General features: G+C 46.6%; 1 protein-coding gene across 2 annotated transcripts in view; it reads right to left on the bottom strand.

Annotated features, from left to right (window-relative positions):
• The window catches only part of TTI1 (TELO2 interacting protein 1), a 48,595-nt gene that overhangs the window by 14,996 nt on the left and 7,818 nt on the right, over positions 1–25,781 (bottom strand). The window contains exons 2-5 of one of the 2 annotated variants that reach the window (XM_037164649.2): positions 13,020–15,355; positions 8,152–8,358; positions 4,836–4,984; positions 1,845–1,985 (exon numbers count right to left, since the gene is read on the bottom strand). In XM_037164649.2, coding sequence (XP_037020544.2) covers positions 1,845–1,985; positions 4,836–4,984; positions 8,152–8,358; positions 13,020–15,321 — 2,799 coding nt within the window. In that variant the 5' untranslated portion in view covers positions 15,322–15,355. The remainder of the gene's footprint in view (positions 1–1,844; positions 1,986–4,835; positions 4,985–8,151; positions 8,359–13,019; positions 15,356–25,781) is intronic. The other variant, XM_037164650.2, reaches the window with a different exon arrangement.

The following is a 25,781-nucleotide window of genomic DNA, read 5'->3' on the forward strand; positions in this document are numbered from 1 at the left end:
GCAGAAACAGACCCCGAGCCAGTGACTGTCACCAAGGCGGCAAGAAAGCTCAAGAATGCTTGGTAATTCAATTTCATCTAGGCCTCAATTTGGAAAAAAATAAAACTACTGCTGTTAATTCCTTGCCCATAGTTTGTGATTCTGACAGTTATGAATTTGGAGGTCCCTGCTCCCAAAGTACGGCTGCTTCTACCCATAAATACAGATTACACGGAGACTAATGCAAAGGAATCTTGGGTTGGATGAATATGATTAATCCCTTGATTTTCCTCCCTTTGTTGTTAAAAAAAGACCTTAAAGCAGTCCGCATAGATCATCTCTTGAGTCTTCCTAACATCCCTTGAGGAAAGACTTGTGTTTTTAACTCTCACTAGCTAAACAAACACAGACGCCTGAGGCCGCTGGGTGGCTGCTGCGGGCAGGCGCCGCGTCGGCCTCCTCCTGTGCCACCGCACGGTCTCGAGGACCCGTCACCCGCACTCCCTCTCTCACGACGGGCAGTTTCTCTGCATGTCTCATTTTAAATGTTCTCTAGCGGAACATATTGAAATGCTTTGCCCTGCTGCACAAGACTAAGAATACGGGATAACAGGCATTTCTTTAAAAATTGGTAAGCAAGGCAGAACCAGCACAGAGAGCGTTTGCCAGCGTTGCAGAGAGCACGGCGCTTACTTCAGGTGCCCCAGCTGGGCCGCACCAGGCCTCGCAGGCCTCGGGAGTCCTAACGCGTCCAGGACTGGACGTGCAGCCTCTGATCCAGCGCGCACATCTTTACGTCCTTTCACTTTTCTGTGCTCGCTGGCATGTCAGACAACCTACTAATTTTCACAAAGGAAAGTAGCCCACGTCCCTCCCCCACCCCTTCCTCTCTTTCGTGTGCTCTCTCTCTAGACACACATGCATGTGTCATTTCGTGTTCTGTCTTTGGGAAAAAAATGAACAATTTCATGTTTTCAGTGCAAGTGTGTGTTTGATCTGGTGTATGCTGAAGAACCTTACAGGAAACCCGATTACCTTGGCCAAGTATCTTAGCTGCAGTCCGGGCTTCATTTTTATATCCTCACACATCTTTTTTCCTGCCTCATCTTGCTCATATACTTCTAATTTACATTAGCTTGCCATGGTAAATGTAGCTCTGTAGGCTGCCTTAAGTGCTTTTTAGAACAAGGAACAATATAAATAAATAAGCTAAAATATGTGTGTTAATACAAGCCAAAATAAGTCACAGAGAATAATACCTTACACATACGTAGGGCTTTTAATGTTCCAAAGCACCTCACCAAACGGTTCCATTTTATCCTTAACAACTCTGTGAGAAAGGTCGGCAGCTATTCCTAAGCCCAACCTGGAAATGGGTGGTCACAGGTTTGTCTGAAGTTGCTCAGCTGGGCAAAGGATGCCCATCACTAGGACCTAGGTCCCTTCCAAAGATCGTGGGTGTGAACTCACAGATTTGGGTTCTATCACTTACTAGCTGTGTGATCTTGAGAAAATTCCTTAGCTTCTCTGAGTTTGTTTCCTTCTTTGTCAAAAATGGAGATAATGATCTCCATCTTGCAAGGCTGTCATCAGGAGATGAGCTCATGTATGGGGAAATGCCAAGCACACCCCCTGGCACACAGTAGGTGCTTAATAAATGTTGGTCTATCAGTTCACCCTGCTTCAAATTCAGAAGGAAACTGACTTTTATTTTCTTCTTTGTGCCTTTCTTATTTTTCTATACTTTCCTCAAGGTACATTAGACTGCAATCAGATAAAAAGACAGCCAGTGGCAAAGGACACTGGTGAGCCCTGAGCTTCCTCTCCTGCACCCCCACGATGGCAGCGGGCCCCCAGGATGGTACCTCGAAGGCTCTGAGCACTGCCCGGGGATCATCGTTTGTGAGTCGGTGCACGAGCGCAGGCCAGGCCCGGTGAGCCATGGGAAGGAGCTGGTCCTTGTGGGACTGCAGGACTTCCACACACAGACCCAGCACATCCAAGACCTGAAGGAAAGAGGGCACGGCTTCAGGAGATAGGAAAGGCTTGCACCTAGGTACTTGGCGATCAGGTCAGCATTTTAGAAGAATAAAATTTCAGAAACTCGTTAACCAGATAAGTATTTACTGAGTCCTAACAACATGCCAAGCACTGGCTGGGTACTGGGTGGGGGACACACAAGGACAAAAAACATGTTTCCTTGCCTTCACAGGGCTTCCGGTCAACTGCGGGAAGACCTGAATGAGCTAACAGCCAAATAAAGGGATGACTACCAACTGCAACAAGTGCTGGGAAGGAAACCGCTAAAAGGAGACACAAGGGTGAGCAGGAGTTAGTCGTGCACGCAGAGTGCGAGAGTGTCCCTAGCACTGCAGGGACGAGGATGACCCAGAGCCGGGGGAGCCTGTAGTGCTCAGGGACCTGAAGCAGGGCCGTGAGAGCCCGGCAGAGCAGGGGTGCGGTGGGGCGGGACCACACAGGTGTCACGTCAAGAATTTTTCATTTTGTACTAAGGGCAGTGGGGAGCCATCAAAATGTTTTAAGCAGGAAAGTGGCATGATACAATTCATGTTTTATAAAGGTCGCTCTGGCGGCTGCGTGGAGAAGGGATTTGAAGCGTGAGACGGAACTGAGGAGGCCCTTTAGGAAGCCATGGCACACGTCCACAGGAGGAGGAAACTGAGGTGGCCACGTGACGGTGGCAGAGAAGAGGAAATGGTTTGAATGGCCGAGAAGAGGCGAACTGGGCAGATGGAGAGCTGCTCGGGTTTGGGCTTAGCAGCGGAGTAGATGCAGGTGCTGCCTGATGAGATGGGAACGACGGAGGAGGAAAACGGAGGCGGGGAGGGATCAAGTTCTGCTGCTTCTAAGAAGAGGTCAAGTGGGCAGCTGGGACACAGGTCCGTCTCAGAAGAAAGGTTTGGGGTAGCCCAGATGTAAACTGCATTTTTCACTTTCCATCGGAATATGTTTCCTGATCTCTTATCTCTCAAAGCTCCCTCAGAACAGATGGTCGGCTTCCGTCGGCTCGGGCAGCGGCCGCTGGTGCAGGCTCCCTGCCACGCGGCCCTCGCAGAACAGGGGCGGGCTGTCTGAGATGGAAATACAGAGGAGGCCTTGACTAAGTGCCTACTACGTGCTGGTCACACTGAGACTGGAGCAGAAACAAAGAACAAAGGAGCTCCTGCCCTCGAGGGGTAAGCAGTTAGGCAGGGGAGTAAGAGCAGCCTCAGCACACAACTGAGAGCAGAGCAGAGCAGTGGAAATGGCTCGGGTATCACCGACTGGCTTTGAATTTGAGTTGCATTATAACTGGGAAAGTCATGCCATACTTCACTGATTCAAAGACACACATTTTTCTCTCTGCCTTTGCCCCTTGGCATGGCTGGCTCCTTCTCAAACTTCTAAGTCTCGGTTTAAATGTTACCAGCAGAGAAGCCTCCCTGACGACCTAAACCCAAATGCAAGGCCCGTCTCATTCAACAGGGTTTGGCGGAGTAGGTCCCCGTGTTCGCTGGGTGGGTGGATTGTCATTTTCCATCCTAGAACCTGCTTCTTACCTCCACAGCATTTCCTCGACCTGTCGGACTGTGTTTGGGCATCGCCTCTTTCCCCACAAGATGGGACGCTCCATGAAGACAGGGATCACACCTGACCCCTCCCCTCCGACGTGCCCCCCGCCTGGCCTGCCGCAGTCCTCAGTAAACAGTGAGTGACAGGGTGAAGAGAAGAATGAGAGTATGTCCCACTGGACATCGTTCTGCATTGATGATCAACACCCCAGTGAGGTAGGTACCATCATCTCTACTTTACAGAAGAAGCAGCTGAGGCTCAGAAAGGTGAATGAATGACTCAAGGTCACAGGGCTAGTAAGAGGCAGAGCCAGCATTTGAACCCAGGTCTGTAGGAATGCCTCCAATATTGATGCTCTCAATAACTATGCTGGTCACTGTAACTGCTAGAAAGTCTCCACAAAAGGGAAGGCGCTTGGCAAATGTATTAATACCAACCAGACCCGGCCTTGCATGGAGCAGTCATTGGAAAAGCGCCTCCTGAACGGGAACAACAGATGCACGCTAAGAAGTGCCTCTGGGAAGACTAAACAAATCTCTCAAAACACAGAGGCTGAGGTCCGAGATAATCTGTGCAGCGGGGTCTCTCAGCCCACCACCCTGAGGAGGACAACATGCTCTCACTAGTACCAGTAACTCACGGAGGCAGCTGTGTTTCTCAGTGATGCTGCCGGTGGGGATGAGTGGGCCAGGCTGTGTTTTTTCTCTCTGGGTATTAAGACTTCCCCCAGATGACTCTGAAAGCCCTGTCCTGCACGCCCACCCCACCGCACTCCACTGCCTGCTCCTGGAGTCACAACTGTGTAGTTCAAGTCCTTGTTGTTGGCGATGCTGCTTGGGAAACTGCCAGCAAAGATGTAAGATTAAGAACAGTGTTGGTGTTTTTCCTGGGAGGAAAACAGAAACGGAGATAAGGGCTAGCCTCGGGCTTGGAAGAATGACCATTTTAAAGTACTAACCACATCTTGCATTAAGTCAGCTCAGAAAGTGACATTCTTTCCAAAGCATCTACTTCTCTCTCCCTTGGAGATTCAATGACTCTCCAAAACTTTGTGGTTTTTTAATTCCACAAAGGAGACTCAGCTCCTCTAGGCATCTGAGCTAATACACAAAGACCTAAGAATGACATCCCACAGATAAATTCCTTTTGATAGCTTCCCTTGGCCACCACACACAGACTAGGAGATAAGGGCAGCTACTTGCTCTTCTGTGAAGTCGCTGCCAGCCAAACCAAGGTCAGTCCTGCTGCTCCATGAATGCAAGGAAGGGCCGGCGCGCACTGACCTTCAGGCGGATTTTCAGATTTTTATCTGACAACAAGTGGATGCAGCGCTCCGTCACGTCTGTGGCTATTTGGATCTGCAGTGGCAGTGGTGGCTTCACATGGGGACCAATGTCATTCTCGTCCACTTTGGGAGGGCCTGACTGCTCCTCTGGAAAAAGAGCATAACCGGGGACAGTGTTGTATGAGAGATGCCGGACTTCAACTTGATCTCCCAACCTCAGATCAGGAGCGGGACTTATGTCTAGAGACCGATCCTTAGGAGCCCATGTTACATTTGGGTCAAGGTATGAGTCACAATATTCATCAAAGCATTCACTGTAACAGCTCAAAACTGGGGAAAACCCTCCAAGTCCACTCAAGAGGGAATGGTTTTATAAATTTTGGTACAACCCTAAAATTTGTGTTTACCAAGGGCTTTAATGACAAGGGAACATGCTTATGAAATAATAGTGGTAAAAAGAGGAAAGCGCCCTGACTGGTGTGGCTCAGTGGGCTGGTCATTGTCCTGCAAACAGAAAGGTTACCAGTATGGTTTCCGGTCAGGGCACATGCCTGGGTTGCTGGCCAGCTCCCTGGTTGGGGGCGTGCAAGAGGCAATCAATCGAAGTTTCTCTCCCTTTCTTTCTCCCTCCTTTCCCCCCTTTATAAAAATATAAATAAAATACAAAAGAAACATTCATCATAAAAAGAGGAAAGCAGAATATAGTATTGTACATAGTGTGAGCACTGTTACAGAAATTTTTACATAAAGATGGGAGGAAGTGTAGCAAAGTATTAACAGAGAGGGGTCATGAGATAGATAATAGGTGACTTCTATTTTTCCTAGACCTTTGGTCTTTTCTAAATTTCCATTAACAAATATTTAAACTAAAGACATAAGGGAGCAAGGTTCTAACATGGAGCCCTGAGGCCGCACAGCTAGTCCCCTGGGCGGCATCTGGCCCTCCACTCTTTTCTCCTGGCTCATCCATTGACTAAAGGGGGTTCGTCTCTGTCTTCACCACCAGCCTTTAGGTTCTTCTGATGGCCAAGATCAAGCCTTACTCATCTTTGAACGAGATGCCAGGGCAGCATGGTGCCACACGCAGGGTTTGGTGAGAGGTGGTCGGTTCAAGTCTTGACTGAACAACCCATTATCAGTCCTCTCACCCAACATCACCTCACATGGTAACACGGATAAAGCGTGTACACCTCATTCACTTGTTGATAGAGTTCAATGAAATGAATGTTGCCAGCTATTATTCTTTCACTGCCTAGAGTGCTTTGTTGAATGAGAGAGATACATGTCTGTAAATTAAAACAACAAAAAGCCTTGAGAGTTTCATGAAACCCAGGCCCAAATCCCTGCCCTGAAAAACTTTCCTCTGTTTACTTACAGCCTCTGGCCTCCCCCCACCCCCATTGCCAGCTGTGCTTATTTCCATTAAGCTGAGCACCGCTCCCTCAACTTTTTCCCATTTCAGTTTCCTCTGCTGGAAAAACAGAACCGGACAGTAGAGGCCACACCTGTCTCTAACAGATGCCGAGGAGATAAATGAACATGCACCTGCACAGTGCTTGGTTTTCTTGGAGAAAGGGATCTCAGATACACAAGGTGCTTTTCTCGTGGCTAAAACAAAAAATGCATGTCAAACCAGCATCGAGGCAAACATCCTTTATAACGCCACGTGTGCGGTGTGCGCTTGATGGATGATAATTGTAAGACTGATAAGGCTGTGCCTTTCTTCCCGGAGGAGGATTTGTTGTTTGAAATTCACCTACTGCCAAATGTTATTTGAGGGACGTGGATTTTTCTGTTACTGGCGGAAAGGTTTGATTCATTCTGTCTGCTCCTTGAGAACATCAGCGAGGACCAGCAGATCCTAATCGTGGAAGAATGGATTCACCGACAAAGCTAGAATTTTGAACAAGAATGGCAAATCCAGATTATGAGGAATGGAGCTGCCTCCCCTTCTTCAGTTTTGAGCGAGGGGTGCACTTCACGAAAAGAAGGACTAGGTTGGAACAAAACTGAAAAGAAAAAGCCTGATAGATTTCTGATCAGAAAACTCTGTCCTTGGGGAAGCCAATGAGTCGACTGTGCACAAATCATTACTTGGGCCCTGTGATGCCTCCCTGCTACTTAGAAGGAATTTGTTGTAATTAGTTGCATTGAGCTACTATTTCCTGCTATCCTGGAAGCATTGGCTTCAGTTCAGGAGAGTCTCAGAGTAGAAATTGCCAGAAAAAAAAAAAAGAAAAAGAAAGAAATCTGCTTGATTCCAATCTAACAAAGTAATTTGGGACTCAGTCCGATTTAGGATAGTTCTGAGACCACCAAGCTCATTATAACTTGGCATTTTATATTTGCAGAGGAGATTCTAATAATTTATTAATCCTTTTGTGACCTGCAGCTCCAGATTGAGCTTGTGAATAAAACAACAGGCCAGAGCTTCAGCTAGCCTAAACTCCCTTTTCCTTTATCATATAAACTGGTAAGAAAAATGCTGAACCCTCCTCCCACCAATAAATAAATGAACAAAGCATATGAATAAGCAATGAGTATAAGTTTTAAAAAAATTGTCAGGAAAGAAGTACCGAGAAAGATGTTCCATGTTCCCACTAATCTCTTGTCAGAGAGATGAGAAGTAAAATAACAAGACCCCTTTTGATTTAGCAAGAAGTAAAATTGGTGATAGCCAAAATTGGTAAGGTTGTGTGTGGCAAAACCAGTATTAATTCTGCACTGCTGAAGGAAAGGTGCAAAACCTTTCTGGAAGGCCACTTGACAAGCATAAAGTAATGTTCACATCCTTGCCCCAAAAATCCCACTTCTGGGGTTTATAAAGAAATATGCAAAAAGAAGGAAAAGGTCACGTGCACAGAATCATGCCCTGCAGCTGTTTATCAGAGTGAGAAGCTGGAAGCAACCGAACCTTCCCACGGGGGGACGGACATTTGGCAGCAGCTATTAAAACATTAATTATGAAAACTATAGCAACAAGGAGAGTGCCTTATTCTATAACTGCATGCAAAAAAGGGCATAATGCATTTAAACTGAAGCTGCAGCCATACAAAAATAGGCTTGCAACAAAAAAGAATTGGAAACAGAAGGGAAAAAAACAAGAAACAAAACACCACCACCAAAAAAGGGGGTGGGGGGAGAATGGAAGATTACACAAAAAGGAATGCTGTGTTAGCACGGGGGGGGGGGGGGTGTAGGATGGACTTTTCTTCTTTTCTTGTTTCCAAGCCTCTCTAAGGGTGTTTTGTTGTTTTTACAATAATCTGCCTCAACAAGAAAAAAATGGCTAACCCAAAATAAATTCTCGTTACCTTCCTCATCGAAATCTGAGACATTTCCATCGGCCACGTCCTTTTCCTTGAGGTAGTTGAGCAGAAACTTTTCGACATCTTCAGCTGTGGTGGGGTTCTCAGGGCCTTTTTGAAGGGCTGCTGGTCTTTTGCTCAAGTGTTCTGCCTCCTCCCCTATCCTTTGTTCTTGGGGTTGCCCAAGATCACTTGGGTCTGGGAACCACTGGACTGTGAACAAAGTGTCACAACGATCATCTTGGTCATCGACAACAGGCATCCGTACTTTGTAAGTAGAGTACGCTTTCTGCCGTGGCCTGCATGGCCCCTGCACAACCCAGGCCCTACCTGTCTCTCTAACCCCACCTCCTAACCACTGCCAGTTGTCATACTGTCCTCCAGTTCCTCCCAAGTGCCAGATGTTTTCCTGCCTCAGAACTTTGGAATATGCTATTCCCAGTGTCTGGAATACTTCCCCCTCCATGTCACATCTGGCTAATTCCAACTCACTTTCCATGTCCCACCACCATCATCACTTGCCCCCTAAAGCCACCTCTTGACTCTTCCCAACCTAACTCAGGCCTCTATCATGCTGGCTTCTGCTCTCAGGTGAGAACACCACACTCTCTGCTCTCACACCAGCTCCTCGTGATGTGTGTGTGTGTGTGTGTGTGTGTGTGCGGTTTAGACCCTATGCCCCGCTGATCACCACGGGAAATCCAACATGCCCAGCACAGAATGGGCACTCGAAAGCACATGCCGAATAGATAAATACACTGGATTGGAGGACACGCACAAATGACAAAATTCTGAGTAGAGGGTACGCTGCTCATGCAGAAGACAGGCTCTAGGAGCCCTGGGAATGAGCACAGCCTTCCATCTGTATTTCTGGTATAAAATGCTTCAGAAGGCTGCCATTTTCTCTCCAAAGCTCTTCCTTCTGCAGGGACGCTTCATTACCTCTGACGAGTCACCACGGAATAAGCCCTAAACATCACTGAACCAGAGGTTCTCAGACTGTGCCTTGAGAAGCCCCAGGGTTCTGCATAATCGTAGGGTCGCAACGGGCAGGCCAAAAGATAGCAGGCCGAAGAGGGTGGGTCTGGGGTGTCCAGCCCTTCTTTAACTGGGGCAGCTCTAATTTCAACAATTGTTGTGCACTGGGCTCCCCTAGGGCTTCATTTCTAAAAGGTTCTTAGACATGAAAGAACAAGAAAACCCCCAGCCTGAATTTTCACTCTCCTCTTGCAGACAGCCGGGAGCAAGCCCCCCTAACCTTTAGCACCTGCTCATCTCCTCTCCATCCAAGGAACATCTGCACTGAGCCAGAGCAACAGCAGGTGGGGACGCCCGGTCAGGTAAGCGGGAGGGGCAGGGAGCGGAGGCCGGAGACGAGGGCCTTCGCTGCAGTGTCTGGAGGATCCTATACGTAGGGGTCACTTCTCCGGTGCCTCGTCCCCACGTGTACATGAGGCCTCTAATGTACTCTAAAACACTGCATTCCCGACGAGTCAAAGTTAGGACTCACTATTCACTCTGCTGAAAGGAGACGGGCTACAAAGATTATTTTCTAGATTTAAGGCTAATGCCAGACATTAAAAAGTCTTTGCTCACAAACGGCTTTTTTGAACGTTATGAGATGAAGCTCCATCTGACTCTTAGTGCAAATTAAACTCTAATAAGGTGCTATTTTTCTCCTATTAGATTAGCAAAGATCAAAAAGCAGGGTAATAAACAGTGTGGGTGAGGACGGGGCAAAATTGACACTCTTACATAGCTGATGAGACTTTAAATTGGCATGAACTCTCCGGAGAGAGCAATTTGACAGTCCATCCAAAATTTAAACGTAACACTCTCCAAGCCAGCATTCGCCTACTGATACACTTAGCCATGTTCATAATGGCCTGCAAAGACATTCACTGCAACATTTTTTTGTGTGTGTGGTGGCAAAAGACTGGAAACCACCAAAATGTACACCAAGGGCTGCTTCGATAAATTACGGTGCAGCCACACAACAGATTATGCAACCATCAAAACAATGTGGCGGCCCCACATGTCTAGATGCCTGCGGTGTGTGAAATGGATGCTTCCTTTCACAGCTCCCTCACTGTTTGGTTGTCAGGAGTAATCAGCCAGCCAGCAGCTGGTGCTCAGGAGTGATCCAACTGATGACAGCTTTTGCCCTCACCGTGGTACCTAGAGTTTTTTAGTCAATGCTTATGAAAACACCGTGTTTGTGGTAACTCAACTTCCTCAAACATGTCCTGGATTCCTTTAAGACCTTCTGGAAGTTCCCTGAGACTGCACTTCCACTCCCACTTTAAAGGAGTCCCCATCAGTCAGACAACCGGGGGTAATAAAACAGAAGTGCCAGCACCGGCGCCACTTTGGCCCCAGCGTGACTGACCAGCTCCACCTCAGCGCCACTGGCCATCAGAACACACGTGTGTTCTGGGCAACCTCAGAACTTTCAGGAACAGTCCCCAGTAGTGCTTCCTTTCTGAGGGCGCCCTCAAGTTAACCTTCCCTACCCCAACTTTCCTCTCTGCGGTGGAGACTCCCTCCTCCTCTGTTTCAATTTAAAAAGTGCTAAACAGGATTTCTCCCTGAGAGATGACCAAAGCCATCAGCAATCCAAGGCAATTCAATTTTCAAGGCCCAAATTGAGATCGCTCCAGAGAGGATATATTTAACAGGCCTTTTCTTAATATGTATTTTTAGATCTCAAATTAACGTGCGGTAGAGTTCCCCAAAGTACTGAATGTAGAAATCTGGAATGTACTTGGACCATGGAAGTCAGCCACAGTCTCAAATGTATAAGCAGTTAGCCAGTCAGAGTAGTGTCCCCAGGAGGATGCTGACAGCCCAGGGGGGACTGGTCCAGCACACAGGCTTCCAAGTGGTTGCAAAGTAAAAACCAGAACAGTGCTTCCCTTGGTCTGCGGGCCCTGCAGGGTTTGTCCTTGCCTGCCTTTCTGACCTCGGCTTCTATCTATCTCCCCAGAATGACCTCCCTTCCATTCTCCAAAGACCCCAAGCCCTTTCTTCCTTCCAGGCCTTCGCACCTGCTGACTGTTCCCTTTGCCTGACTGTTCTTAAAAACCGTACAAAGGATGTTGACAGCCTTCAGGTGCCAGTTCTAGTGTCACCTCCTCAGGGAGGCCCTCCTTGACCACACGCTTTTATCCAAAGAGAGTCCCTGTTACTCTCTTGGATCAAGCTATTTTCTTTGCACTGCTTTTAAGATTCTGAAATGAACTTCGTGATTTGTTCATTTGTTTATCATCTCTCCTGAAGCAGCAGGAAAGCTCTGTGAGCTTATTCGTCTTGTTCACTGCTGTATCCTGATTACTTAGCACAGTGCCTGACATGTGGCAGGCACTCCTTATTGAATGAATGAGTAAAAGAACAATTTATACTGCATGTGAATATTGATGAACGAATGAATGAACACAGGAAATGGCATTGGCTACAGGCCAGAGGACGAGCCCTGTTCCAGCTACCTCGTGGGAGCGACTTTCTTACCTGGGCCTGTCCTTCTCAGATGTTAAGACGAGGCAGGTCAGTGGCCTTTCCGCCTCCCCTGCAGGCTACTCGCAGGACAGAAATAAGTACTGGAGCTGTGCCCTTTGGATAAAAGAGACTCAGGTACACAGCTTACTTCTGTCAAAGACTAACTACTTGAGGGATTTTTTTTTCATACAGTCAGTCCCCAAACTGCCATTTTAATGGCAGCGAGCACCTCTGACAGACACCCAATGGGCTCGAAGGGAAGAAGAAAATCTCAAACTACCTCATACAATTAAATGGTTAAAAGAAAGTATCTAGAACTGCTCTGTTCAATACGGTGGCACTAATTACATGTGGCTATTTAAATTAAAATTAAAATTCAGTTTCTCAGTTGCACTAGCCACACACAGCTACTGGTTATTGTATTGGATCGAACAGATACAGAACATTTCCATCATTGCAAAAAGGTCCTATTGGACAGCACTGGACTATCTGTAGACTGAATAATTCACATTATTTCTGCTCTCCATCAGCACAGAAACTGCTAATCCTTAAGTGTCATCAGGAGCAGCTTGGTATAGTAAAAAGAGAAAAAAATCATAAATCTTCTTTTCTCCTTATTTAACTGTGTGACCCTGGCTAAGCAGGATACCACTGAGCCTTAGCCCTTTTTGTCTGTAAAACAGAAACAGTATTTACATGGAGTCTGTAGGCTTTACGTCCTTGGCACAGAGCAGGAGCTCAGTAGACGGTGGAAATGAGTAAAGTGCACATACACACGGGGCGGCCGGAAGTAGGTTCACAGTTGTGAACCTCACAGTTGTGAGTCCCCAGCGTGGGACAGGTCGACGAGGGCCAGCGGCACGGCCGCCGCAATCACCGGACCTCTCACCCCAACGGACTCCTTCTTTTGGGGTGTTGTCAAAGATAAAATCTTTTCATGAAAACCACGTATTGTGGATGATACAATCCACTGCATAAGGGAAGCACGTCAAGAAACTGATGTGTGCTTGAGCATATAGCGGGCAGAAGACTACAAGACTGTAAATAATGGCGGGCAATTTGAGCACCTTCGAGACTGTACTTAAGTGCACCGTGCCATTCTTTTGAGTTAATAAAGCTACTGCAATGATCAGAACCTGCATGTCTTTTTCAACATGAACTGTAAGCCTCCCTTTGCCCACCCCTGTGTGTATGTGTGTGTGTGTGTGTGTGTGTAAATGCAATGGGACTCCACCAAAACCTGTGGGACTGGATAAATTCAAACAATATTCAAATAACGTCCTCCAAAGCATAACCACAAACAAAGAAAAAAATCAGGTGAGGCAAATACGGATACTAGTTCTTCCCCGAAACAGCATTAAAAAGGGCTCTCGATGTACCTAATGCTGCCAGCAGGGCGTGCAGAGCACTGACAAAGGAAGCAGCTCTCTTATCATAAAACTGATCAAGGGCAGCCAAGACATCCTGAACCACATCTGCCACCAAAGGAAGCAGGCTAGCATCAGAGTTCCGCAGCATGACTTCTAAGACCTTCGGGGTGTGCGGGTGCAGAGACAGATGACGTAGATTTAAAGAGATCCCATTTACCAAATAGTCTGAATTTTGATTGATCAGGTGCTGCAGGGAGTCGTAGCCACAAGCATGGCAAATGGCCATCAGGGCACTGGTAGCTGCCTGGCTAATGAGCAGAGTTTGGTCTCCGGCTTTCTCCAGAACTGGATAGAGGGCCGACATCAAGAGCAATCGGAAATCTGTTCCTAGTGCATATGCAAAGTGGCCAATCCCTTCCAACTGGATGCATATTTGCCAGATGTTGCTGTTCATGGAGCAAATCGTGGGACTTGGCTTCGAGAAGGCTGGAAAAGACGTAACTCGGCAGGTGTGTGCACCAGATGCGATGGCCTGGAGGCCTGATTGCTTCCCTGTTAGCTCCTCTTCCATTTCTTCAGCTTCGATACAAGTGACCAAATACCAGTTTTCCTGGCTTGTGTATTCTTCAAGTAGTGATGTCACAATTTCTCTCAGTTCCTCTGGGCTTGTTTTAATATGATTTTCATGAAGACTTTCCACATCCAGCCCAGCAGCCCCTGCAACCAGTTCATTAAGGATCATGGCTGCCTGCTTTCGGTAAACCACAGATTCGTGGTACAGGTCCATAAAGTGATCGACAAGCAAATAGAGGTTCCCATAAAAACCAAGAAGCTGACAGACCTGCCGCAAGAGCAGGAAAACCCTGTCATCGGTGAAGAAGCGGAAATATCTCCTCTGGATGTGATTCGATGCCCGTGCGGCTGGGCTCGTTGGAGAAGCACTCAGGTGATCAGAGTTCCAACGCCGCTCCTCGACAATTTTGACGTCGGCCACGTCCATTTCTAGAACTTGGATGAGGGCTTTGGAAAGGCGCTGGAGATGGGCCACAGAGTTGAAGACGAAGTTCACTTTGGGGCCCAAGAGTTTCAGATAACCAAGTAACAAGGAAAGAGTAGAGAACTTGCCCTGATCGTCTTGGGAGTTCATCAGGCGGGGAAGAGAGGTGGCCAGGGAATGCAGGTTTTCTGACAAGATGTCAGCAAAGGCTCTGCTGCCCACCACTATCTTCTGGTCTGCAAAACGTCTCAGCACTTTGTTGCACTGGGCTTGGACTTCTGGACTCTCATCATTTAGCAGACCCACCAAAGCCTTCAGAAGGGAACCGGCCGATTTGACCAGTGACTGACTGCACTTCAAAAGAAGGGCCTCAACCAGTTCTATCAGCTCCAGCCTCACCTTCCAGTGTGGGTGAACTGAAACCCACTCCGTTACCTTCTCAATAAGGACAGTCAACTTGTCACCAGTGTTTTTCACCCAATCGGCTTCCCTGTGAACCATCAGCTCTGCTACCCTGTGCTCCACCGCAGGCTTTGCCTGGACCTTCGAGACTCTTCTGAGCTGTTCATCAGCCATGACAAAGCCCACCGTCTTGTAAAAGGTCTTCAGGGAACATACGATAACGCTGTGCCCTTGTTTAAAGTCTCCTGTGATGATCCTGGTCAGTGCAGTTGAGATTCCAGGTAAAAAAGAAGCGAACAAGTCCCCCAGCTGCTCTTGCTCCAGCTCGTCCAAGGACCTCGGGTGGTCGTCACAGTCGCACTGAAGGAGGAGGACCTGTAAACATTTTAAGGCAGCGATTTTAATTTGCTTTGATTTCTCCTGCTCTGCGAGGCCTAACAATAAAGATACTGCGAACCCTAAACGAGGCAGAATGGAGGGCTCGTAGAAAGTCAGAATGACGTCCCTGTAAGCAGAGTGCATTAATGTGCTGAGGCCCTGGATCACAGCCAGTTTCAACTCCTCGGACACAGCGGCGGGCTTCTGGGAGCTGGGGGAGTACAGACAACTGGAGAGCTCTGAGAAGAGTTCCTGGAGGAGCTCCTGCTCCCGCACACGCGTCGAGGCGAGGACAAAGGTGAGGCACTCCACCACGCTCTGGATCAAGCGCTCCCGTTTGGGACCCGGCGTCTTCAGGGTAAAGCGCAAAGGGAAGAGCACGTACTGCTGGAGTTCCTGGAGGGCAGAGCCACTCACGGTCCGTAACTGCGCCCGCAGCTCCTCCACGTTCTCCACCGTCTGCGTCTTGGTGAGCCGAACGCAGACGGGACGCAAGGCGCCGAAGGCCTCTTCAGGAGTGTCAAAAACTGCCATTGTGCAAAAGCCTTCCTCTCACCAAGGAAACATCCTGCAGGCCGGACGAAGGAAACTTTTCAGTAAGGAAGGTCAAGCTCAAAGCAAACACAGAGTGAACTTGCATTCATTCATTCAACAGGCAAGTAGTGGGGGCCTGTGTGTCAGTCGCTACACAAGGCACTAGGGGAGCAACAGAACCGAAGAGGCGGTCCCTAGTCTTAGGGAGCCCCAGGCCAGTGAGTGAAGCAGTTGGGCAGTTACAACACAGTCTATTAGGTAACGGGATAGACCTATGCATATGGTCCTTAAGTGAGTGGAAGAGCCATGTGTCATAACTCTGGATGTTTCACAGGAAGATGCTTGAGCCAAGAGTTGAGGGAGGAATGAACAGGAATCTGCAAGCTAGTCTAACAAGTTAGGATTTTGACCTGTTGTCATAACGAAGAGCCACTGAAGGTTTTTTTTTTAAACTTGAGGCATAACATACATAAAGTTAAATGCACTAGCCTTAACGTACAGCCCAGTGATTTTTATGTATGTAGAGACCCATGTAACCACTACTCAAAACGAGACACAGACCCCTTGCAGCTCCCTGGAAAGCTCCCTGTGCCCCTCTGCAATCAACTTCGATCTCCCGACCCAGAGGCAGCCGCTATTCTGACTTCTATCACTACGGTTAGTTCTGACTGTTCTTTTCATGGAGAAGTTTTAAGCAGGGGGTGATATGATCAATTTCGTGCACTGAAAAGATCCCCTGGCAGCCAGTAATATGGGAGAAGATCAGAACTAGGTGAGACTAAAAGCAAAAACAAAATGAAAAAGAGTGGCCAGAGAAGTGGAAAAACCAGGAGCGCACTATCACAGGAATCACGGGAGAGGGAGATTCAAGCCGATGGAAAGACGGCAGGCAGGCAGGCGTGCAGGCAATGAAAGGAGGTAAGTTTAAGGGTAAGAGAAGGAGCTGAGCAACTTAACACAAGAGTCTCTTTCCTCTGTGAGGAGAAATTCCAAGTCACAGGCTGATGGTGAACAAGGAGGGTAAACAGAGCTGGAGAAGAGAAATAAAAGCCTCAAATATTCCCTTTGGGGGCAGCAGAGCATGCTGGGAAGACACAGAAGTGTGGCCCAAGGGTACTGAGGATGGAGCTGAAGCTGCAGACCATAAATGTGTACGACTGCAAAACACTGGCACTGGACGGAGGCCTGGAGACCCTCTATTCCAGTGGCGTCTCTCTCACTTTCACTCGCTCTTTCTATTTTGTTGGCTCTACTTGCTGGGTGTTTCTGAACCGCTGATGATAAGAAAGTATCTCTGCTGTCTCTTCCCACCCCCAATCTAATGAATTCCACTGAGCCCCAATGACTAGGGCTGGCAGGCAGCTGACGCTTGGTGGGTGTGGGCAAGACCTGCTCGGCCCCAAGAGCTGGCCCCGAACTGTCCCTGTGTCAGGAGAGGGATCCAAGGCAACAACCAGGCTTTCATACCCTGGAGAGCGTCTGGTCCACAGAGCTGCACGGACCCCTGCGAGGAAGGGCGATGCCGGTCTCTGCGAGTGTTCTTGGGAGGGCATCTCCTGGCCTCTGTGACCCCCAAGAAACCAGGAGAGGGAAGAAGCTCAAATCTTCCCTATTCTGGGCTAGGAAAATGCCAGGTGTGGATGCCAGAAAGCGGGGCCGGGGCCTACTGACATCTCAGCAGCACTGGCTCGCACACTGATGACCCAGAGGCTGCTGTGCCCTCCTCTGCTCGAGTTGGACCAGCAGACGAGATGGAGGACTGCTTAACGGGACCCAGCAGTCAGAGGCAGGAGAAGCAAATAAGAGAGCCCCGGAGATGGTGAATGTTAGATTAACAGAACCACTAAAGGAGGCAGACAAAAATTTTAAAAATAGCAAGACTAAAAAAGGAAGTTCAATTACAAGACAAAAGACATTTCTCAGAGTTTTCAAAACATGATTTTCCACACCAAAAAAAGCTCAACTGGTGGGAGCAACAAGAAAAGAGGGCTAATTGCTGAGATCCAATTAGCGGCCTGGAAGACCGAGTAGTGCTGTCTTAAAACTGAGCAGAAACAGAGAGGGAAGAAAACTGCGAGACCTAGAGGACAGATCTGGGAGAACCAGCGTGGAGCTAACTGGAAATCCTGGAAGAGGAAAAGGAACAGATGGAGGAGCTAAGACAAACAAACAACTGAAACATTTCCCTGGGCTGCAAAAAAGGATTTATCTGGATGCTAAAAAGACCAAAGGATACACATGCAGTCACATTCTGGTAAAATTCCTGTACACTAAACTATAGAGAAAAATCATACACACTTTCAGGAAGAAATAGCAAATAACTCACTCTGGCTTTGAACTTCTCATTTCCAACCACTTACACCACAAGACAGTACAACTACTAACTGCGAAGAAAGGCTTGTGCCCCCGACCCCACCCCATAAATAGGTACAACATTTACTGGTGAGGGTGAAAGAACAACACGCGAGGATTGAAAGAGGGTGTCACCCAGGGGCCTGACCAGAGGAAGGTCCCTGAAAAAGAACTTCATTCAAACAACAATTGAAACAGAGCCCTAAAACGGAAACATGAATACAAAGGGGACACTGCTCAGAAACCTTTTCTTTTAGCATGGGAAACTTTCTCCAAATAAAACATTTAAGTGGGAGCCCAGTCTTAACACAGATAAAATAAGAAGGCCTGGCTGACGTGGGGTGAAGGCAATGGCCGAGACTCTGCATCCCTCTCATCATCCTGGGGTTCCAAGGTAACCTCGGGTACCCTGCACTATGGTCTCAGGTCGTGTGACAAAAACTGTAAGAGAGCTAATGAAGTGGGAACACACAATACGTGTAAAACTAAACTTATCTGCTCTTCCTCCTGTATTCTCTCTGTGATCGGTGGTCCTCACCTAAGCTGGAAACCGCAGGCTCTCTGCTTCCTTAACCCCATCATTCTCTTAAGTTCCATCAATTCTACCCGTTCGATGTCTTTCCCATCTGTTGGTGATCATCACCTACTTAACACTGGACCAACTACAGCACTTTCCTGCCTGGCTCCCTGCCGTGTGTGCCTGCTCTTCTCGAACCTGCATTTCATGCCCACATGACATGTAAGTAGTAATTCCAAACAAAAATCTGATACTTTCTCCCATGCTTAAAATTCTTCAACTGCTCTCCGTAGCCTGCCTAAAGTAAAAACACCTTTTTACTATGGCATACAGGCCCCTGCCTATCTCACCAACCTCATCTATGTTTCATTGCTTGAACTTGAAACTGTATCCATGTAAAATGATAAAACTTGCAATTTTCCAAACAGCTGATGCTATTTCCCGTTCGCCTCCTTTGCTCTACCACGGTGACACAGCGCTGCTCTAATATTTAGCACGCTGGGTTACTCTGTGCACGGCTGTCTCACCGACCTTAGACCAGGCAAGCCTATGCCTGCAGCCTCGAGGGGCATCTGGCACCTGACAAGCACTCAAAAACAACTACACACATCCTGCTTCCAAGCAGGATGTAGCAGCATGTGACAGGCCAATGTTCCTACTGGCAACTAGAAAGTACCCAGATAAAGGACAAAAACCTTCTCTTAAATCATCGAACGGCTATGGAAGCAACATGATGTACTAACACTCCTGTGAGGGTGAATGTTCAGAGTGAGTCAACATCAGAGGCGATGTGTTTTCCCCCTGGCGCGTTTGCTGATCCCAGACACAAGCCTAGGATTATGGTGTGGCCCAGATCGAGGGCTGGCACTAAATGAAGAGAAATGAAAATGCTGTTCGTATGGTCATGTGGGGTGGCGGCGGGGACAAAACTGCCGCCTTCGGGGATCTCGAGCTACATGACTTCTGGGAGAAGGCTGGGGGAGAAGTGACTGAGAAATGTACAAATAAGAGAGATCAACCCACAGATTCAAGAAGCTCAGCAAACCCCAAGTTGATGATACAATGAGAAATAAAGACACACGGCCACCTCATGGTCAAATGCTGAAAACCCAAAATAAAGAGAAAAGTCTTCATTTTTTTTTTGTAATGGAGCAATAAGACTGACAGCTTCTCAACAGAAAGGATAAAATCCAGATGACAACAGGAAGACATCTTAAAAGTGCTGAAAGAAAATAACTACCAACCTTGAATTTTACATCCTACAAAACACTGTTCAGAACTGATGGCAAAACACAGATGTTTCAGACAAAAACTGAGTGAATTCATTGCTATCAGGTCTGCACTGAGGGGAAAAAAAAGGAGAAAATGAATCTCAACAGAAGCAATGAAACGTAGGAAGGAATGAAGAACAATCGATCAATATAAAGAGTATTAACTGTACAGAATGGTAGTTACTGTGTCCCTGGTAGTATAAGCACACACACACACACACACACACACACACCCAAAATGCAAGACAACGATGCACCCAAGGAGCATGAGGGGCATTAAGAAATTGAGTGTATTAAGAATGTAGCAGAAAATGGTAAAATAATTTGTGTTAGACTATAACTTGTGAAGAATGCATGATGAAATCTGCAGGGTAAGCTCCAAAAAACCCCCAGAAGAATATACATGTAACAAGTTTAGAGAACAGTAAAAATGAGATAATAAATATTATCAATTCATGCCCCCCCAAAAGGGTAAAAAATGAGAAGATAAGAAAAAAAACCAATGGGTCAAATAAAAAACAAATAATAAGATGGTAGGCAGAAGTCAGTAACAATTCAGTTTCTGAATTAATTCAGTAACTTTAGAAACAGTAACATTAATTCAGTTTCTCAACAGAGGCACTATAGCGACATTTGAGGATGGAGAATTATTTGTTGATAGAGGCTGTTCTGTCCATTTTAAAATATGTAACAGCCCCTTTGTCCTCTGTCCCCCAGATGCCAGTAGCACTCCCCCAGGTGTGACAACTAAAAATGCCTTCAGACACTGCCAAATGTCCCATGGAGGGCAAAAATCACCCCTGGATAGAACCATTGGCATAGAATCACCATAATCCTAATCAAAACCCCAACAGGATTTTTGTAGAAAGTAACAAGATGATTCTCAAGTTGATATGGGGATACAAAGCACCTAGAATAGCAGAGATGATCTAAAGAAGAAGAAATAGAAGACAGAAATGCAGACAGACACACTTCACCGTCTCATGCAACCACAGAGAGAGTTACAACTGTATCTCAAAACGAATAATGAGGACTGTCAGAAAATCGAGCTGTTTGGCAGTCCGACGAGTAAGGATTTAAAGAGGCCATGCTCCTCCAGATGGGTAGGGGGGTGGAGATGTGGAGACACGGTGTGGTGCGGAGAGGCAGTGGCAGCGTGTTCCCATACTCATGTGCAGTGGATAAAAACCAGGAGGGATACCTTGGGAGCCAGGGATACCTTGGGAAGACAGCGATCCCAGCCCCAGGCCAGGCTGCACAGCCCAGGGTTCCAGTGCCAGGAAGATAAATCCCCATAATTTCTGGCTATAAAAACCAGTGGGGTTTGGGGCAGCAGAAGAAACTCCCAGGTTTTCAGGAGAGTCTGTTTAAAGGGCCTGCATGGACTTAGAATGTATGCAAACCCACCCACTCTGGGATTCGTCACCAGGGCAACAGCTGGTGCCAGCTGAATGGAAGGGCGCCAGCTGAATATGGGATGTGGGTGAAGTGACTGAAATAGGACAAGTGCCCAGCAAGCCTCCAGAATCCAGGCAGTGGCACTGTCCCCTGTTTGAACCCACCGCCCACCCAGAGCCACTAAGTGGAGAAGCAGGTTGCTCCACCCTGGCGATTACCTAAGGCTCTGCCACACACAATTTACAGGTGTCTTTTCTAAGACAGGGAGTCAAAGCAGCTCTACCTAATATACAGAAACAGACATAGGGAGGCCGCTGAATTGAGGAGACAGAGAAATATGGCCCAGATGGAAGAGCAGAACAAAATCCCAGAAAAAGAACTAAATGAAATGGAGATAAGTAACCTATCAGATGCAGAGGTCAAACCACTGGTGATCGGGATGCTCAAAGAACTCACTGAGTATGGCAAAAGCATAAGGGAAGAAATGAAGATTATACTAAGTGAAATGAAAAATCTACAGGGAACCAACAGTGGAGAAGATGAAGCCAAAAATCAAATTGACAATTTGGAACACAAGGAAGCAAAAAGCATTCAATCAGAACAGCAGGAAGAAAAAAGAATTAAAAAACATGAGGACAGGCTTAGGAACCTCTGGGACAACTTTTAATGTACCAACATCTGAATCATAGGGGTGCCAGAAGGAGAAGAGGAAGAGCAAGAAATGAAAAACTTATTTGAAAAATTAATGCAAGAAAACGTGTCTAATTTGGCAAAAGAAATAGACATGTAAGTCCAGGAAGCACAGAGAGTCCCAAACAAGTTGAACCCAAAAAGGATAACACCAAGACACATCGTAATTAAAATCCCAAAGGTTAAAGGTAAAGAGAGAATCTTAAAAGCAGCAAGAGAGAAGCAAGAGTTACCTACAAAGAGTTCTCATAAGACTATCAAGCTGATTTCTCAGAAGAAACTGCAGGCAAGAAGGGACTGGCAAGAAGTATTCAAAGTGATGAAAAGCAAGGACCAAACAACCTAGATTACTCTATCCAGCGAAGCTATTATATAGAGTGGAAGGGCAGATAAAGTGCTTCCTAGACAAGGTAAAACTAAAGGAGTTCATCAACACCAAGCCATTAGTACAGGAAATTTAAAGAGACTTATTTGAGAAAAGGAAGATCAAATCTACAAACATTAAAAGTGCAACAAATTCACAACTATCAACAACTGAATCTAAAAAAACGAACTAAGCAAACAACCAGAACAGGAACAGAATCACAGAAATGGAGATCACATGGAGGGTTATTAGCTGGGAGAGGGAAGGCAGAAAATGGGGGAAGAGGTGCAGGGATCAAAAAGTGTAGCTGGTAGGTATAAAATAGGGGAATGTCAAGAACAGTATAGGAAATGGAGAAGCCAAAGAACTTATACGCATGACCTATGGACACGAAGGAAGGTGGGGGGCACTGCTGGAGGGAAGGGGGTACTGGGTGGAGGGGGGAAAACTGGGACAACTGTAATAGCATAATCAATAAAACATATTTTAGAAAAAAATGAAGAAAAAATTGGTAAGTTGTGGTAGTATAAATTTTGGCATCATCTGACTTCAAGATTAACTGTAAAGGTACAACAATCAAAGGCAGTGCAGTGTGTTGTTGGCATAAAGACAGACAGACAGACAGATTCACGGGCCAGGGAAGGATCCGGAAACAGCCCCCACGTATGAGGTACGGAGTCCATCTATAGACGCACACACCCGATGGAGGTGATACTGAATGAACTGGGGGGAAGCATGGTCTTTTCAAGTAAAGGGACTGTTCCACTTGGCTGTCCATATAAAAAAACAAATGTCTTGATTCCATCACACACCAAATTTAAATGTGAAATGTAAAACAACAAAGCTTTTCAAAGAAACCAGAGAACATCTCTGTGATCTTATAGTAAGCAACGATTTCTTAAACAGGATACAGAAAAGGGCCTGCCCTAAACAAGAAAAGGATAAATTCCACCACATCAAAATTAAGAACTGTGTTCATCAAAAGACACCACTAAGAAGGTAAAGACCCATACGGTGAAGCAAGAGATTTCCCATGTATCTGACAAAATACTAAAATTTATAATGTAAAAGATTTTAAAACAAATCATTAAAAAAAGGCAATCCAGTGCTTTCTTCATCTTCTAAAAACTATCCTCCATCACCCCCAACACACACACACACACACACAGACACACACACGCACACCCCAAAACAAAAAACAAAAAAGAGAGAAAAGAAAGAAAAAGACAATCCAACATGGAAAAGGACTTGAACAGACATATCACAAAAGAGGATATTCAACTGGCCAATAAACATATGAAAAGAAATTCAACATCATTAGTCAGGAAAATGGAACTTAAAACCACCATAAAATACCATTATACACCTGCCAGAAGGGCTAAACTGGAAGAAGGGGGTAAAAAGGAAAAGAAAATAGTAGGTGCTGACAAGCATATGAAGCAACCAGAGTTCGTATTCAGTGCTGGTACGAGTGGAAACTGGAACAAACACTTCGAGAAACGCTGTTATGGAATCTATTATCCTAACGGTGAGTATTATATATACTCTATGACCTAGTAGTTCCCTCCCCTCTTTTGTATTTACCCAACAGAAATGCCTGCATAAATGTATCAAAAGATGCGTTCTGGAATACACGATCCGCATTTCCTCTATCAGCAACTACCCAAATGCCCATCTGTGGTGGATGAATTGTGAATGTAGTGGATAAGTGGATAAACTGTGGTATATTCTCTCAATGGAATACTATACAGATGAAGATTTATACAACAGAAAATCTTCAAAAGGATAGGTTACAGGCTCAGAAACATATAAACCAGCTTTCTGTGAGGAAGAGAGTATAACAAATTGCTACTCTGACATGACTATAAAAGGCAATCATATACCTTTATGGGATGGCCATGAAATCACAGTTGTGTGACAATATGTCAATTATAGAAAGAATTGTTTAGAGATTTAGAGCCCTAGGAGCCCTAAGGAGTCCTGGATTCTATTCCTATAAAACACAACTCTGATTATTTGAAGTGGTGCTGCAATGTCTGATGTCGGTATAAGCGACAGCAATGGGCATTCTGGCCCACAAAGTGGTGCTGGGATGAGGTGTTCAGAGCAAAGTGGTTTTCTGGGTGAGCAGAGAAGCAACCCACAGTGCAACGGTGGCAGGCGGCGACTGAGTCAGCACAGCCTGAGTAACCAGTTCCTGACTGCTGATGGCGATCTAAACCGTTCCTAGTGCAAAGGTCTCCTTCTGTGGTTGTGGAAGGCAGTCACTGGAGAGGCAAGGCCAGGGATCCGCAGTCACAGAGCAGGAGTGGACCCACTCGCCCTGGCAGCCTTACCCCCGCCTCCCCTCCCCTCCCTCCCATCACAGGGATCGGCGCTGTGAGGTCCCTGCGCCATGGTGTACCCGCGGTGCAGACAACTGGGCCAACCTGTACAGATTGCTATCTTCACAGGCACTTAAGGGATAAGATGGTAGGTCACAAGGTACTTATTTTATCACACAATCAAGAAGTGAAAGGGGCAGAAAGAAGTACAAAGGAATTTGGAAGAAGAATGAAGACCAACAGCTTCGGGGAGGGGGAGGACCGGTGTTGGGGTTGGGAGACTAAACCTGGGGTTGCATGGGAAGGCTGCTCGCGGGAAAATGCCTGGCCTGAGGGAAGGCCAGAGGTAGCAAAAAATCACAGCACCCACTAAGGCACAGAGACGAGACGGAGATGCCATCACGGCCAGTGAGCCACACCTGCCCCAGGCACCACGTCCAGTCACTCGCTCAGGGCCACGAGTTGCTGTTCCAACACGTCACCTCGGGCTCTCTCACTTCTCTCAGGGCTTTGCTCAAATGTGAATTCCCAGTAAAGCCTTCTCTGATCGCCGTTTTTAAAACTCAACCTGTCCTCACCGCTCCCCACCCTGACACTACCTATCTCCCTTCCTGGCCTTTAAAAATTTCATCCATGGTGATGAGCACTACCCGTCAAACCAGACAATCTACCTGTTTCTTTACTCTCCCCCCAACTGGAATACAGGCTCTACGAGAGCAGTGATATCTGACAGCGCTGTTTACTGCTTCGGGCACAGAGCAGTATTTTGGAAAATGCTCATTGAACCAATACCCATAGCCCTAGGTCTGGTTCTCTCATTGGTAGAGCAGTAGTAACAGCCAAGTTTGAACTGGATTCTGGGTAAAAAGCCACACTCTTTTTCTCTTGGGGTGAGTTATTCTCCTAGGCAGTTGATCTGATCCATTATGGAAAGATCTTACTAGATTCATTCTCAGGGGGCAACCAGAGAGAGGTCTAGATTTTGGCTGTAACCAGCCCTCTTTTAGGCTGTTTCCAGGACAGGGACGAAAATGACTATAAGAACATGAATCTGACGATCTGGGTTCTAGTCCTGGCTTTAGTAAATGGCTGTGTAATTTCCATGAATTTCAGTTTCTTCATCCTAAACAAACAAACAAACAAAAACAAAAAACCAAACCCTCAGTGGATAAGATGGTTTCCCAAACTTCTAGCTTCGATTAACTAGCATATGGATAGGAAAACTGGGTTTAGATCCCAGAGACAGAAGTTCAGACACAAGGATTCCCAACATAAGTTCTTGAATGTAAGGAAGAGAATTAATATTTATCAAAAACACTCGCCATGTGCCAGGCAACATATGGAACATTTCCTGTATTTTTTACATATATAAATTCTTCATCCACAAGCCAGAGAGGTCAAGACTCAGGGTAACACAAGACTCAGAGAGGTCAAGTGATGCCCACAGCCCCCCAGCAAGCACTGTCAGGCGTGGAATTCAACTCCAGCCTGTGTGAGTCCGAGGCTGTTTGTACTCTTTCCACGATGCCCAATCCAACTGTTTC

This window comes from Artibeus jamaicensis, unplaced genomic scaffold (genome assembly GCF_021234435.1).
Source record: "Artibeus jamaicensis isolate MK-2021 breed Jamaican fruit bat unplaced genomic scaffold, CSHL_Jam_final contig_685, whole genome shotgun sequence".
In the NCBI taxonomy this organism is placed as follows: Eukaryota; Metazoa; Chordata; class Mammalia; order Chiroptera; family Phyllostomidae; genus Artibeus; species Artibeus jamaicensis.